The sequence below is a fragment of the Chelonoidis abingdonii genome, chromosome 2, assembly GCF_003597395.2.
Source record: "Chelonoidis abingdonii isolate Lonesome George chromosome 2, CheloAbing_2.0, whole genome shotgun sequence".
NCBI classification, from domain to species: Eukaryota; Metazoa; Chordata; order Testudines; family Testudinidae; genus Chelonoidis; species Chelonoidis abingdonii.
The window spans coordinates 122,860,040-122,877,823 of NC_133770.1; the positions used below are offsets into that span (position 1 = coordinate 122,860,040).

Genomic DNA, 17,784 nt, shown 5'->3' on the forward strand with positions numbered 1-17,784 from the left:
GGTCCCACCAGTCTGTGCTTGTTTCCCGGGCCCAAAATCGGCGTTCAATGGGTAGAACCTGCCCCATTACCAGCAGTAGCTCCAAAACGCAGGGGCCCGCGGTTAGGGAGAATTCAGTGTCCATGTCCTCATCGCTCTCGTCGCCGTGCTGCCATAGCTGCCTCCTCCTTGTCTGCCTTTGCAGTTCATGGTTCACCATAGACTGAACGAGAATGTGCGAGCTGTTTACAACGTCCACGATTGCGTTACTGATCTCAGCAGGGTCCATGCTTGCTGTGTTATGGCGTTTGCTCAGTTCACCCAGGAAAAAAGGCGCGAAATGGTTGTCTGCTGCTTTCACAAAGGGAGGGGTGAGGCTGTACCCAGAACCACCCCCGACAATGATTTTTGCCCCATCAGGCACTGGGCTCTCAACCCAGAATTCCAAGAGGCGGGGGTGACTGCGGGAACTCTGGGATAGCTACGGAATAGCTACCCACAGTGCACTGCTCCAGAAATCGACGCTAGCCTCGGACCATGGATGCACACCACCGAATTACTGTGCCTAGTGTGGATGCGCACAATCGACTTTATAATATCTGTTTTATAAAACCGGTTTAAGCTAATTCGAATTTATCCCGTAGTGTAGATGTAGCCACTCTCAAATGTACTCGCAGAGAAAAGTGATTAATAACAGAAACACCCTATCACTCGTTGGTGAACACTTTTCGTAAAACAATCACTCCATATCTGACCTCTCAGTCCTTGTCCTCAAAGGAAACCTGCACAAAAACCTTCAAAGATGAGTTTGGGACCTGAAATTCACAAATTCTAGATACCAAAAATTAGGGACTTAATGGGAGACACTGGATTTATGGCTCATTACAATAATCTGTAACCCACTAATCCTTCTTGTCCTATGACTGTACAGGTATTAACTGCCTACTTCACCTTGAATGGTCTCTTGCATTATATGTTAACTCATCTGTCCCACCTGGTATTCAGCTGTAACACTCTTGAGTATCTTTCCCAGACCTGAGGAAGAGCTCTGTGTAAGCTTGGAAGCTTGTATTTTTCACCAATAGAAATGGGTCCCAACACCACATAATACTGCAGCCATCTTGTATATTAAACTTCTGCACAACTGAATTCAAGAGTCCAACATTACAGCCTAAATTCATACTCAGAATTCCAGAAAGGATGCAATAATATCCCAGAAAACTTAAAACAGAAAACAGAAAATAGAAAAAAGTCTCTTCAGACCAATTAACAAGTTTGAATACCTTGCATACAATGTTTTACCCCAGAATTAAATGTCTACACATCTTTAGGAACAGTCAAATGTACATATCTGATCTTTTAACAACAGTCAGGTTAATGGCACTATTGGAGGGTATAAATACTTACAGCTGCTAATTTTTTAAACAGAAACCTGAACTGGTCTGCTTCTTTGATCATTCTTTCTGCACCTTCTTTTCTCTCTTCTGCATTCTTGAAAGATATACGTTTTAACATAATAGCCTTGATGTACTCCACAACCACTCTACGATGGGCCTCAACAGTCATTTTCTGAGGAAGAGAAATATTGGAGTTGTACCAGTTAATTAAAAAAATTACCTATCACTTCTGGAAAGAGTTATAATCAGGCTTTAAAAATGCTCTTCTGCACTCATAACTGGCCCAAAGGTAGCTTTCCCTGACAAGTGCCTGCAGCAGCAGTAAAAGGTTCTTGTAAGTTCCAAAAAAGCTGCTTTTGCTGGTGGGGAACCTTATGAAAAGCTGCAGAATCTTTGGGTCAAAATCTGGTTTCAGACACCCATATGTAAATGCAAAGTAATGCTACTGAGATGCACAGAGTTACTCTAAATTTACACCGGAGTAGCAGAGATAAGAATCAGGTCCCCTATGCTGAAGGAAGGGACAGATACTGGTAAGACTGAGGAAGCAGAGATAAGATTGTTTTTGATGATGGATCTGGACTGTACACGAGCTCAGAAACTCCCAAGAAACGGTGTAGATAAATGATGTCTGTGAAAGACTTAAGGGAAGCTTGACATAGACACTACTTGTTCCCTCCTAAACATTTACCAAAGGTCCCCACACATGGATAAACTCAGTGTCCTCCAGGCTATTGGTGACAAGGAGGTAGACTACACTGCATCTTCAATGATGAAAAGGCAGATGGTGGTCCTAAGGGAGCAGATGAAAGTAAGGGTCTGCTGGTTGCCAAAAGATCTGTTGGCCCAAATCCCTTAAAATGAGAAGGTGGTACAGACTGTGGGTTGAAAAGCCAATGCCAAGCTCTGAAGTAGACAGAGCTCTTCTCCGTGCAAAACATTTTTGCTTCAAGGTCATATAAGTATCCTTGTAAGGCAAGCTGATCCATGGGTTAGGACTAATTCCAGGAATGATGTATCTTTTTCTTCTGAAATTTTTTTTAAATTTAAGAAGTGGTACTATGATTAAATATTAGACCTCCAAACCCGTAAGTATGGAAGGTGAAGATGCCAAATTGACTTCAACAGGGCTAAAAGTCCTTTATCAGAAGGACTCTGACCAGTCTCTTCTGGTCTCTTGAGCCTGAAAAGTAAGGGAGGCATAGGCTACATTTAATTTTGGGAGAGGGTCCTTATTCCAATCATTCCAAATGATTAGAGAATGCATCATATTTTATGTTCAGCAAACTTTCCTAAACCCTGATCTCCATGTCAGCTTCAGCCATTTTATGTTGATAATTTAGAAAGCAGGGAGGAAAACTTTGTAAAAATTATTTTAACGACACAAAACTGAATTAAAATTAAACTGATTAAAGGGAAATGCTCAAGCACAATATATTAAAAAGTAAAAGATAAAAAGTAGGTTTGATCTACTGTACAGTGGCAGTTCAAAGATCCACTGGCAGACAGAAAATAAAGGAGATGAGTTTGGACATTATGCCTCTAACAATTCTACTTTTAGCATAAGGTTTATGGCCTCAACTAGGCTGATTGCTTTATATTGGTTCTGGAATTTACAGAACATGCAGTTCCACGAATGTATTGCAGAAGTACAGCGTTAGTGTCAAGACCAAAATCTATATATAAACAGTCCTGAGGAAATAGTGCTATACTAAACTCTTGTGAACTTTATGGGCACAATCCTTTAGCCCTAATCTTCCTTAGGAAGAGTTAATAGGAATCTGAGTGAACAAAGGAGACATAAGAAAATTAGGATTTTTTGTGATAGGTTTGTTTTTACTAATAAGTAATGTTATTTTTTCTGGATTACATAAATTAATAAAATGTTCAACAAATTAATCTGACTCGATACTCAGAGCATATTATCTGAGAAATATGTTAGGCAAAATACCTTTTTATAGGGTTTTTTTATTCTTGCAAAATCATTGAAATAATCTTCTACAGTGACACAGATTGTGTCCACAGCATTAGATCCAGTCAGCCACTTCTTTGTCATCAGCTCATTGAGATGCGGCTGAAAAAACAACAAAAACTAATCAGAAAAATTTCTGAAGGGTGCCTATCCCCTCATTTCCAACAGATCTTAAAATGAAGTTCAGAACAACAACAGGTAAAGCTGATTCCACAATGTACACCATTTGTAAGTCTTTCATATGAAATAAGTAACTACATATGCAAATAGATCAGACTGGTAGAAAAAAAGGACAGTATTGCATTAGCAGCATAAAAAAACTAAAGTAAGCAGCCAACTATTGACTCTAGTGTTTGCTTTGTCTTAATTCATTGACAGTTTAAGGGTGTTTACTATGGATAAGGTAACAATTATATCCTGTCCTAAGTAAACTCAGAGGTGAAAAGAACAAAATGTTTATCAACCCAAGATAAAAGGTACTTATATAACAGTTGTAATTGTTCTTATACTGAAATATTATCTGTCCTCTCCTGAATGAGCTATGATTGGCTACTACAAATTCCTCCTCTGATTGGCTAGTACCAGGACTCCACAAGTCCACACCAAAACTGGTGGCCTAAATGTCTGATTCTCTCCCCACTACCTCTACCCACTTACTTTATTTGCCTCTTAAGTCTTAATTCCTCATTTCCCTCTCTAAGAATAATTCTTTATAAAATATTGTGTTTTTATATCTTATATGAACAATGTGAGTGTTTGCACAGGGAGTTAAGTCGTCGAGGCAAGGGGCAGGTCTGGGGAATTCTAAGGACAATCGCTAAAGTGGGAAGATTGTGTTTCTAATTCCCGTATACTTCATGATAAATAAGTAACTGGAGCTGAACAGCTCCTAAAGTTCATAAGAAAAAAGTTTTCTATGAACCTTCCATGGATATGGCTTGCGGTCAAACACATACAGAATATGGAATTCAGAAGTGCTATTGCTAGTTTGTTGCAAAGCAACAGAGCTACTAAGCCCTAGAGGAGTTGACTCCTTTTTATGCTCCCCCACTTTTTTCTTTAACCTCCCCCCCTACATTCCAAGGGAAATGCCATACAAAAAATCATGTTAAAGTTTCATGTTTCAGAACCAAAAAGTTGGGAAATGCCACTGTTAAGGTTGTGCCTACTCTTCCCCCTTCAACATGTGCTCGATACGCTCTCGAATGTGATCTTAAGTTATTTCCCCAATAATGCAATACATTAGCCTTTGTTTTCCCTACAACTTTGGATACTCAAATGCTACATCAGCACAATATACTTAGTATATGCTAGACACACACTGCCTGCTCAAATTATTTGTGTGAAGTGTACACACGTTTATTTTTACACAACATACTACATATTCCATTACCCTGCATTTGCAAGTTTGTTGACATATTGCTATTATGCAATACAAACCCCACCTAACTAGCAGCCAAGATAGCTTCTTAATTAATGTCCTTATTCCTGAATTTCATAATAAAAAAGGCTCTTTTTGGAGGAAAAAAAGTTCCAACCTCTAAATCCATGAAGACTTCATCTAGCAGGCTAGAGCATCCTTCTTTGGCAATGGTGTCTAAAATTACATCCATGTTTGCATGGCTGCTTGACATTCCCTCTTCCATTTCATTTTTCAAATATTTCCTTTTCAAACTGATTATAGATTCTCTGCAATAAACAAAAACATTTTTCAGCATCCAGTCTGACATGTATGTACTAGCACACACTGTTATTGTTATTACATTGTGTTTGTGAGGGGTGTTTATGCATGAATGACACATTGGGTGGTGTCTGTTTGGGAGGATGAATGGCCTTTGTAGCCTGCCCTGTAGGTCTTTATTCCAGCACTCACCTACATCCCTTTAATGACTACCTTAGGGTGCCACTATGCATGTGTGACTACTTTTCTACAGCTATAGAGGTCTGGAGGGCCAAAGGAATGGATGTGAGGGTTAGAGTCCTTCGATCTCTGAAGTAATGGGCAGGTGAGATACCAGGCAAGAAAAAAATATGGTATTGGCACCAATGTTTAGATATTCAATCTCTTTTGCATTATTTTAGCCTACAGTCAGGTCTGAAGAAGCTGGGATGTCAGAATTGATTCCAGTCTTAGATGTACGCTGTTAAATGCAAGATTGGTGGTTAAAATGTGAACTCTTCATGATTTAATCAAGGAGGAGGGCTCTTCTTCTGTGTATATTACTGAAATCTCATTATAGCTGGACTCATTTGGGAACAGTTGGTACTAGGCTGGCATTTAGTACAGCATGAACAAAAGGGGGATTGATAGGGAGGGAATATAATTCTTTTTGCATCCACTCTGAAAAGTTGAAGGTCTCCTATCCCAAAACTGAACTGAATAAACGGTATTCATCTTTAATTGTTGATGGAAGTCCCAGGCTGGAGTTAAGTTATAACTTCCCTCTTGTACTTAAAAATCCCTGTGTGATCTAATAAAATTCTTCACTATAGCAATCTTGGAAGAAGCGAGGCTGATAATGCTCAGTGACCGAAAAAATTCACGAAGAATTCTTAGAATCATCTCAGGTTTTTATGGCACTGACCACCATAGGCGCATTACAGATGGTTACTGGCTCCATTCACATAGTTGATCACACTTTTGATATAATATTTGGGCCAAAATTGGAGGTTAGAAAGTTGGAAATGAGGCCCTCCTCATGACCATTATCTTCTACATTTTGAGACTGGGGCACCCCTGTCCTGTCAGAACAAGGGATATGATTTGATTGTCTTCAAAATGTAATGAATCCACAGTACCACCATAAGAACATGAGGGATTATATTGGTCCTCTTCCAGATCAACCTATTAAGCATTTGGTAAGATTTTATAATTAAAAAAGGAATCCCCAATCATTACAGTGTTCTCTACACACCCATTTTTCCAGCTTTGCCTACATAGGTCACAGTGGTTTACGGATGAGTTATGACATATCAAGCATAAGGCAAAACGGCTAGAATGCCCATGGCAGAAGCCATGGGCTAAAGTGAATTGATAAAGATTTCTTTAAATTCTCATGCCATTGCTCTGAGAGAGGCAAAAAACGGTATTTTTCTTTCCAAAGCTCTGCAAAGTCTTAATTGGTGGTTTTACTTTAAGTGGTGGACAGATGATTAGCCTGAGCTGCTTTTACTCAGTGGCCAATTTCAGTGTCACCTTAAATGGATTGGGACCTGCCTTTTTCCCTCTGCAGTCAGTTGAGACCCTTGAGCTGAAACCCCCTTGGTATAAAAAAGAAGGAACAGCTGGACGGGCATTCTCCAAAAGGGGCCCTCAATTATATATGCATTATAAATTGAGATAAATAAATATTTATTTTTTTACAATACTGTGTAAATGTCCAAACTTACTTAAAGGTCTGACAGTTGTTGATTATGGCAATCATATATTGAACATAGCACTGAGGATGCTGACGATTTTTTAGGTGCTCCTCTTTATATAATTGGGCTTCTTCTTTGTACCTGTAGAAAACCCGAAGAGCTATTAAACAGATGAAAAGCTACACAATTCTAAGCCAAATGCCCACTGATAGCCTGAAGAACATTCACAGGTGTTTTGTGGAAAGCTGATTAGTCACAGGTCTCTAGGATTTCCATTGCAAGACTTTAAAAATCAGCTGAGTACAAGAAGGATGTGCTTGCCTAGCTGCCTCTATTTGGAACCATCGCTTTACCGCAGAAGATATAGAGTCAGGAGCTGATTTCAAGAACTGACCACTAGTGAGACTGGAGCTGCCAGTCACCAACAGAACAAAATTTCCTGAGGGAGCGGAGAAGGAAAAAAGGCAGCAAGGTACCATGTCCAGTGGAAAAAGGACCAGGTGGCATATCTGGGAGAGGACAGGGACCAGGCAATAGGGAAGCATTTACAAGAAAGCAAAGGTAGGAGTAGGGGACAGAGAGAGAGAGAGGACTAAGAGACTTCAGAGTACCACCACCCTCCCCCTTTTTTTTTTTACCTTGTCAAGAATGAATTCATTTGTTGAAGACAGAGAAGCAGTACCTTCATTTTCAAATCTTCACTTATCTGAGCAGCCACCTGAAGATTCTGCTCAAACATCTAAAATGAGAAATAGCTTAGTTATAAAGATAGACCAATAGCTGGAATAGCGACACAAACATGGCAGGATTCCCTACAAAATGCTATTTGGAGAGTTAAACTGCTGTGAGATCCCCCACATTTTTTTAAATTAAATCCATACACTCTCTCCTACTAATCAAAAGAATAGCAACTGCCATGAATTTAATAGGTAACTTCTTGCCAGGCATCCACACGTCTGATTTTTAAAAAACGGTACCGAGAGGCAGTCAGATATTTTTCATGTAAGGAAGCATCACTCTGGATTCCCCCCATCTCCAAATCAGTGCTGGTTTGCTCTTCATAGTGGACCAATGTCTTTAAGTCAGCTCCTTCAGCATTTCTACCTATTCCTACATATGCAAGAGATAACTTGGCATCAGAAGAATGCTCACAATTGGGCACAAGATGAAGGTGCTCTAAAATTGTGGGGATGAATGGGAAGGGAATAGGAGAAGACATACAGATGAAACAAAGAAGGGAAATAAATGAGAACGTGAGAGGATATACAAGCTACCTTTATGCTGGCAAGTTTCTGAAAGTCTTTCATTGTTGCATTAGTAGTGGAGCTACTCCACTCATGTGGTCAATGGTTGTTGTGCTAGTGTAGATCAGTCACCAGCATTTTAACTATTTGTCATCTAGCCTTGTTCAGAAACCATAACCAGAACTGATGCTAGTACAAGTGTGGATTAATTTGATGAAAACCTTAGTGTAGATGAGGTCATGGAGACAAGGCGGGGAACATGTGAGAGACTGGGAAAAGAAACTCTCCCTTAAGATATTTGTCTACTACTTTTAAATGTAAGTTGCAAAATTAACAATGGTTTGGGACTTTACTTTTTATGATTTATAAAGAATGTTTGAAAGGCTCCCCCACACACAAAAAGGGGAGGTTGTTCTACTTTTTTAATCTTAGAAATATCAGGAACATTAAGACCTATCTTCCCTATTTTTGCTGAAGGACTTCTTTCATGATTCACATGAAGATGTGTGGGAGCTCTTAACTGAAGTAGCATTTAAATGGTGAGGTTTTTGGATCCTTCACAGAGAGAGCTTTTCTCCCAAGCGTTTTAGGGCCTATCTACATTAGGAAATTTGAATTAGTATAGCTATCCTGGTGTAAACCTCTAATCCTGATGCACTGTACCAGTATGATTACTCCAGTAGCTTCCTGAAGTTAAGTTACATGGGTAGTTTTGCATCAGTGTAGAGAATCCACATTAGGAGTTCAAACAGAAGTAGATATATCGGTAGTTACTTCAGTGCAAATTTCTCTAATATAAACAGGCTCTTAGTTAAACAAGTGTTAGCATAAAAATCCCAACAAAAAACGCCCATATGAACAGTTTTAAACTGTCTGAATAAGAATAATTTCCCTTTTCATTCAGGTTTCACATCCTTCGTGTTACTGATGTCATGAACCTACGAGTTTGCCAGTCAGCTGTACTCTTCCACAATTGACAAAATCTGACTTTCTAATGTAAAAAACGAAACAAAAACAACACAACCCACACAAACAGAAAAAACAACAACACAGCAACTTTTTTCTTTGGAGGGAGCAAAGGGAAGAAAATGGAAACATGTCCTGACCTTTAAAAAAAGGAACCACACACACACGTACAGAAAAGCCACAACCCCATTTACCTCTCTTTAGGTAATCTTTAAAATTTGTAGAATGCAAGAATGTGCCTGGGTGAACCCAGGCACAATCTCTTCAACATTCCATTTCATTCTTACCCTTACATAACATTCCTCAGGTGTTTCAATCTAACAAAAATTCAAGGCAAAAGTAGGAAAGATGGCTGTTCCTACTCAGTATTGTCTATAGGTAAGAAATGAAGCTTCAGTCGGTTTTTAAACATTCCTTCCCTTCCTGTAATGATGCTGTACAGAACAGGAGGTAGGTAGCATGCAAAATACTATCAGTATGACAGAAAAAAGAAGAAAATCATGAACGATTCACTGATGTTTCTGGATATATTCTTAGATATCTTATGAGAGAACTATGAAAGTGTTACAAATACCCTTAACGTTCACTCTTCTAGCTCAAGAGGCTGCCACTCTTCTAGATAAGCATCTCATAATGAGAAAATGAAACCAATTCAATCTGTATTGGTACAAAGAATCTGCATTTCAAGAGCTTCCTGGTTTTCCTGCTTTTCTCCCTGCCCCATTTTTCTATTTTATTTTTCAGATTTTTTTTTTAATTAATTCATACCTGAAAAACAATAGCTGCAAGTGTAGTCTGATAGTACCCATCTTGATCTGCTTCTGGCTCAGTTTCTTTTATCCAGTCTTTTTTATCTGTCTCCAATGCTTTTCGTAGCCAACCAATGATGTTGGACTGCAGTAAATAGATTAAAAAGAAACAGGAAGAAGCAAAGATAAAATTACTTGGAATCAAAATAGGAAAAAACCCACCATGACCTTCAGACAAATATCCCTTTTCATAATTAAAGGTATTTTAACGAAGAAGGAAAATCAATTTCCACTCACTCTCATGGCTACTGTTATAACCATCACTGTCATCTAAATAGGAGTGATCAAAATTTCACACGCAAAAATTTATTTTGACAATGGCCTTTTTTTCCCCAAAACGAAGCTTTTGTAAAGATCAGTCACCTTTTTTGAAGTTTTTCACAAAAAATGAAACTTTTTTAAATTGAAATTTGTCAAAATCATGTTCAAAACAATTACAGGACATTTTCATTTCCTGAAGGTGTATGTTTTTGTAAAGAAAAGCCTTCAATTACTATTTCAAACACAATTTCAGTAAAGATCTCAAGCTGTCATCAAAAATGGAAAATTGGTCCATTTTCAATCCCATGAAAAATTTTCAAAATTCCCCATAAACTATTTTTTTAACCTGTTCTACACCCAAATATTTTTCAAGTGGCAGCCACTTGGACCCAAGGCAGATATTTTGGCTGTTAACATGCCCATCCTGAAAGACAGCAAAACATTTCCTAGCTTTGTGCCACGCTTCATGGTGGAAGGTGGATAAGCAAAATAGGTAGACCTTGGATAGTTCTGAGGTATCATGGAAACCATCTGTTCATTAAAAGGCTTTTTCTATCATGTCTGTTCAAGAGTCATGCTGAGAGACAAGGCAGATGAGGTACATCTTTTACTGGCTCAGTTTCCTGGCCCAATAAAAGATTAACTCACTTGCCTTGTCTCTCTAATATCCTGGGAGCAACATGGCTATAACTACACTGCATACAAGAGTCAAGCTGACAGACATGCAAGAAGATCAGGGTGTTTGGAGAAAGAGTTGAAAAGACTGTATGCCAAGTTTTGATATACCGTATATACTCGTTCATAAGCGAAATATTTTTTGTAAAAAAATGATTCATCAAAAAGTGGGGGTCGGCTTACAAACGGGCCTACACCAAAATTTGATGATTTAAAACTCTATGGCAGGGATCAGCAACCTTTGGCATGCGGCTTGCCAGGGTAAGCACCCTGGCGGGCCAGGTCGGTTTCTTTACCTGCTGTGTCCGCAGGTTCAGCCAATCACGGCTCCCATTGGCTGCGGTTCACTGCTCCAAGCCAATGGGGGCTGCTGGAATTGGCGTGGACCAAGGGATGTGATGGCTGCCACTTCCTGCTACCCCCATTGGCCTGGAGTGGTGAACTGCACCCAGTGGGAGCCACGATCGGCCGAACCTGTGGATGCAGCTGGTAAAGAAACTGGCCCGGCCCGACAGGGTGCTTCCCTGGTGAGCCGTGTGCCAAAGATTGCCGACCACTGCTCTATGTAATTATTTAATTGAATATCTAATACATTGTCGTTTTGTTTACCTGGAGCGCCTGAAGGCATGGAGCCCCTCAGTTCCCATTGGCTGGGAATGGCAAACCGTGACCCCAGGAAGCTGAGCAGCTCCATGCCTGCAGATGCTCCAAGTAAAAAAAAACAAAAAACCACCAACAAAACAACAAAAAACCAAAAAAAAGTCCCGACCCGCCAGTGGCTTACCCTGACAGGTTGGGAGCCAAAGTTTTCCAACCCCTGAAATACAGGGTTGGCTTATGAAAGAGTCATACAGTTCTTGCTATTTTTACTTATCCATCTTGGTGGGTCAGCTTATAAAAGAACAGGCTAATGAACAAGTATATACAGTAGTTACTGTACCAGAATTTTGTGGTCTATAACGTTATATAATTAGGGCTGTCAAACAAACAAAAAAAATCACAATTAATCGATAGATTAAAAATAGTCACGATTAATTGCAGTTTTAATTGCACCGTTAAACAATAGATAACCAATTTAAATTATAAATATTTTCAGATATTTTTCTACATTTTCAAATATATTGATTTCAATTACAACACAGAATACAAGTGTACAGTGCTCACTTTATATTATTTTTATTACAAAGATTTGCACTGTAAAAAAGATAAACAAAAGAAATAGTATTTTTCATTCACCTCAAATAATTGCAGTGCAATCTCTTTATCATGAAAGTGCAACAAATGTAGAATTTCTTTTTTAACGTAACTGCACTCAAAACCATAATACTTTAGAGCCTACAAGTCAAAGCATGAAGGGACATGCGACTGGTAAGCTTATGTGGCACATAAGTACCTTGCAACGCCGGCTACAACAGTGCCATGTGAATGGCTGTTCTCACTTTCAGGTGATATTGTAAGTAAGAAGTGGGCAGCATTATCTCCATAAATTTAAACAAACTCGTTAGTGTTAGTGATTGGTTGAACAAGAAGTAGGACTGAGTGGACTTGTATGAGGTGAACTGAAAAATACTATTTGTTTTGTTTATCTTTTTCTACAGTGCAAATATTTGTAATAAAAAATAATAAAGTGAGCACTTTACACTTTGTATTCTGTGTTGTAATTGAAATCAATGTATTTGAAAATGTAGAAAAACATCCAAAAATATTGAGAATACCAATTTAAACTGGTATTCTATTATTAACAGTGTGATTAAAACTGCGATTAATTGCAACTATTTTAAAAAATCTAATTTGTTTTGTGTTAATTGCATGTATTATCTGCAATTAACTGACAGCCCTCTATGTGTAATCTAACCATTTATGTGAATTTAGGAGTTGCTAAATTATAAAACACTATAGTGGCCACTTCTCGTGGCTAATAACTTCTATGAAGCAAAAATCCTTTGTGTTTTATTGAAATGTAGCCATGAAATCATTTGATTAACTGTTCAAAGCCAAACTGTCATGTACATGAAGTTCACAAAATTAATTATACCCAATTAAAGTTTAGGAAAAAGTCACAAGTTTTTCCTCTGATGAAACAGCATTTTAAGAATTTAGGTACAAACACAAAGTGTCTTATTTTTATTTGAAGGAGTCCAGAAGTTTATTGTTACTTACAGTAAGCGTCGACATGTACTTGCTAAGAAGCTGGTCTACCACATTTTGTGAAATTAAAGGATTTAAAGAATTTACATCCACTTCTGGGGCCAGTTCGGAATTTCCCATCATCTCTGTACTGAAATGAAAAAATAAAACCATAAATTGCAAATGGAGAAAAAAAAAAAGTTATCAGAAAAGTTGCAAATTTCTATACGACTTCAATAGATGATTTTTTCATTATTTACAAGTCTCTGAAAATACTTAATCCAGAAAATAAATCCAGAAAATAAATTAACTGAAAGTACAAAGAAACCTCAAAACTAGAACTACTATTTGGCTAACCGAAAATACTTAAGGTACTAATTCATTTATGTACATATATCTTTCATACAGAAATTTTATCCCTATATCCATTTCTAAATTATTTTTTATCTAGAACTTTGAGTGATTGCTCATTAACAACTTTATACATAGAAAAACAAATTGTGCTGACTATTGCCTTCTGACACAGACACTGTAGGCAGAACATATACATTCTAAAATTTAGGGGGGATATTAGTGTAAACAATTAAACGTAATCAGAGCTTTAAGTACAGAAGCCTATCATCAGAAAGGGGAGTCATTAATGATCAACATATCCCCAGTCAACAGTACCGATCATCCTATAGTTTCTTTTAAGCAGCCATAGTTCTTTAAAAGTATACAATAAATATAAAAGAGGAGGCAGTATATATACACACTGTTACAGAACTAGAACTATAGCTCAAATGTTCAGTACAATAGTGGTACTATATGCTGTAACCATGAAGAAGAGGTCACCTTTTTTGTAGGAGGAAGAAAGTAGGGCAACCCTAACGTTGTTGCAATTTAGCAAGGGCAAAAACAAAACAAACTCATCTGAATTTAAAATATTACTCTAAAGATATTAAAGCAAGAAGACAAATCTGTTTGTGTGTACATGACTAAAGCCACCACCCTACCAAAGCAGCAACAGCCCTTCAGTTCCAAACCCCAAATTGAAGTTATCCAAGCAAAGCACAAACTGTCAATTGTTTCATTACAATTATGAAATGGTTCCAATATTTGGAAAAACTTTTTACAGTGTTTTGTAACTTGTAAATGAAGAAGTTATTTCATAAAAATTAAGGAAATAAAAATTCCTAAAATGCAAACATAAATGAGAGTTTTTATATTATATTATAGATATATATAGATATATATCTTAAAATCAATTTTTTATTATTTCTACTTCACTTTTCTGAAGATAGCCACCAATCCTCCTGTTTCCAGTTCCACCTCACTGGTCTTCTAGTTCACATATATCCAACACTGAGCCAGGAGGAGCCTTTCTTCATTAACAGTATCTATTTTACAGAGCATGACATCATCAAGATCATTTACAAATTTGAAGTGATATACTGGAACTCTAGAGATCACTTTGCTCACTACTGAAATGCAGCCATCTCTAGGTGAAACACTTGTGCTCCAACAGCACTCTGCAACAGCTCAGAGAAAGGAAGTGAAAAACTTCTTTATGCAATTGAAACTGTAGTGACTAATTTACATGGGCAAAGTGTAATTACTATACATGGAGATAGGCCAGGATACATATATTCTATCCCTGCTCTTAAGAAACATGCTTGTGACCAGGACTTTAATTTTAGGTTTCGTCCAAAAACATGGCACTTCAAGAAACAGAAGGCTTCATAGCCATTCTAGGGAATTGGCTCAATATTAACTTAGAGGGAAGAGTGCCAACTACCCAAGCACCACTATCACTTACAGTAGCTCCTAGATATGTCTTAGGCCTGGTTTACACCTAAAACTTAGGCCAGCCAAGCCATGTCACTTGGGGTTGTGCAAAATTCACACCTCTGAGAGACATAATTAAGCTGACCTAAATTCTGGTGTAGACATGCTAGGTCAATTCTTGCATCAATCTAGCTACCACCTCTCAAGGGGGCAATAGATTAATGTGACAGAAAAACCCTTTCTTTCACTGTATTAAGGGTATGTCTACACTACGCGCCGTATCGGCAGGCAGTGATCGATCCAGTGGGGGTCGATTTATCGCATCTAGACTAGATGCAATAAATCTACCCCTCAGCGCTCTCTCGTCGACTTCTGTACTCCACCGCTGTGAGAGGCGCAGGCAGAGTCGACAGGGGAGCAGCAGTGAGTAGGTCTGAGTATGTCATAGCTGAAGTTGTGTAACTTAGATGGATCCTCCCGACCCCCAGTGTAGACCAGGCCTAAGTGTCTACACTACAGCAGTGTAGCTGAAGCACTGCAGCTGTGCCACTGTAGAGGTTGTAATGTAGACTAGGGATGTAAAATGTTAACCGATAAGCATCAGTCTTATTGGTAAGGTATTCTGGTTAACATTTAAACTCTGCTGCGGGACTCAGCTCCCACCCCACTCCCAGGATCCCGTCTCCTGTCCCCATGGATCTTGGCCCCTGGCTCCTCCCATCACAGGTCCCAGTGGCTGGCAGCTGGGACCCTGGGCGCGCAAGGGCAGCACCAGAGCCTAACAGTTAAACGTTTTACCAGTAATATTTTAATAGTTTAAACGTTTACTTTTTTTAAACATTATTCACATCCCTAGTGTAGACACATCTTAACAATACAGCTAAAAACCCTACTTTTTCCATGCCAAGCGCTTAGGCCATCAATTTCTGCAGAAAAGCATCCTGTCAGGGCAGGAATTGTCTCTTTTCTGCTTGTGAGCATTATCCAGTCCCAACTGAAATCTTTGGGTGCTACTAAAACAACATTCCAAATGTAAACTACGCAGTGACATCTTCCTGAGCATGTAGGCTGCTGCCCAGATGTTTCTATGACGCTATATGATTGAAACATGACCATTTAGATCATTAATATTGCCACTGTTAGACAACTGCAACAAATATTTTACAAATTACGTCATGTACGGTACCAATGGAAAAGTCACAATCAGATATGATTATCCTGTTTAGATACAGAGATGATACTTGCATACAAAGTTATGAATATTGATTATGTACTGGTTTTGCAAATGTGTTTGCTCCTGGGGTAACACCCACAAGGTAATTTATATCCAGTCTGGCCAGCACATTGTGAATGAACTATTCAAGTTGATGGCCCAATTAAAGAACACAATAGGCCATAGAAAAAGCTTGTTCCTGCCCAGTGAGCCTTCCTGTGGAAGCTTTATCCAGAGTAAAGGTAATGGCTGCTCCTATGAGTCATCAGTTTACACAAGGGCATGTGACTAACTTATATGACCCTGGACTCCATCTTGTGCCTGTAATTTTCCACAAACTAAGACTAAGACTGACAGCATCCCCTCCACATGGGTGAAGATATAAAAGACCATGGAAGCATCTCCATTTTGGCTCTTTCATGCTTTGATTTATGGACTTACAATAAAAGGAGCATTCTAATTAATGGACTGAGGACCTTCCAATCTTTTGGAAGTTACCAGAGACTTTACAAGCCAGCAGTTTATTCCATCACTGCTTCAAGCCTGATACATACACTCATTGCAAAGTTCTTGTATTTGTTTTCCACGACCATTTGAACTTTCTTCTCCTTCTTTTCTCTTATAAATAAATCTATAGATGTTAGATACTTAAAGGATCAGCAACAGCATGATTATTGGGTAAGATCTGAGTTATTTATTGACTTGGCTATGTGGTTATTTCTTGGGATCAGAAAAACCCTTTTTTGATTAAATTGGTTTTAAATAACCACTCACCATAAAGTCTAGTGTATGCATGGTGAAACAAGGACAGGGATACCTAAGGAGACTGCATTTCTGACTTCTTGTTAACCTGTGGGGCGAGACAGACATTTACTTTTGTTATCGGCTTGGTATATCTTATGGAAGAATAACTACCAGTTTTGGGGTGGGTCTGCCCCATTTCTCAGCAGTTTGTCCTGAATCTGGTATTCTCAGCTGTGACCCACAGAGGCACAGTGACAGTGTCCCAAACAGCAGCGGAGTAAAACTCACAAGACTTGTCAGTTTCACAGCTGCAATTCGGAATCCTGAATTCAGTTCTGTTTGCTGAAGTTCACTGGGTGTTATTCATGGAAGAAGTGGAACCAAAAACAGACTGGTAGAGGGGTGTTCGTTTATTTAGGTTATTCTGTGGCACTATCAGTAGTTCCTGAATATTTCTAGCCTCAGGGAACCCACATCATCTTCATTTTACAGGTGAGGAACGGAGGAACAGAGAAATTAAGTGACTCACCCAAGGTCAAACAAAACAAGCCTATGGCAGAGCTAATAATAGAGCCCACACCTTCTATGTCCTAGTCCTTAACCAAAAGATCATTCTTCCTCTACACCAAACTCCTCTCTTTCCCCCTGTGTTAATACTTCCCCACCCTCACCAGTTACAAGGCTCTTAGGTGGGCGAGAGTCAATCCCATGCATTTATGCCATCACCAGCTACCTCTACTGTAACATGGGCAAAGATATAGGGGCAATAAATATCACCCAGTTAGGAATCTGATTTTACCAGCAGTTGTGTCTGAAGGTGACTGGGCTTCTGAGCCTGGCATTGCCCCTAAATCTCACTACTGACTCCCTTTCCTCCATTCTTAACGTCAGCAGTTTATTAGTAAATATCTGCTAAAACACAAATTTGGATTTAGGCCATGACTCTAATGCAGTCATGTAATGTATCTCTAGGGCACTTTCTGTATATCAGTGTGTTTGGCTGTATAAAGAAATAGCACCAGGACTCCAAGGATCTCAACTACTTAAAAGACAGCCAGCCAATCTATCAGAATTAAATATTTATTTGAGAGGAAGCGATTTAAGCCTTTTAATTTACTCCAAGCCTCACTTAATTTCTCTTCTACTCAGCTATTAGACACAGATTCAACTCAAAGACAGCTTATGAGCCAAGATTTGGGAAAGCAAAATAAAACTTGACTATTCTAGAATTCCTTTTTTCCAAATTTCATGAGCACCATACATGACTTTT

At 38.7% G+C, this 17,784-nt stretch overlaps 1 protein-coding gene across 3 annotated transcripts in view; it reads right to left on the reverse strand.

Annotated features, from left to right (window-relative positions):
* EXOC3 (exocyst complex component 3) overlaps positions 1-17,784 on the reverse strand; it is a 40,018-nt gene that overhangs the window by 6,514 nt on the left and 15,720 nt on the right. For all 3 annotated transcript variants that reach the window (XM_032770814.2, XM_032770815.2, XM_032770817.2), the window contains exons 5-11: positions 12,824-12,941; positions 9,687-9,812; positions 7,347-7,447; positions 6,739-6,849; positions 4,887-5,037; positions 3,328-3,450; positions 1,387-1,548 (exon numbers count right to left, since the gene is read on the reverse strand). In XM_032770814.2, the coding sequence (XP_032626705.1) occupies positions 1,387-1,548; positions 3,328-3,450; positions 4,887-5,037; positions 6,739-6,849; positions 7,347-7,447; positions 9,687-9,812; positions 12,824-12,941 (892 nt within the window). The remainder of the gene's footprint in view (positions 1-1,386; positions 1,549-3,327; positions 3,451-4,886; positions 5,038-6,738; positions 6,850-7,346; positions 7,448-9,686; positions 9,813-12,823; positions 12,942-17,784) is intronic.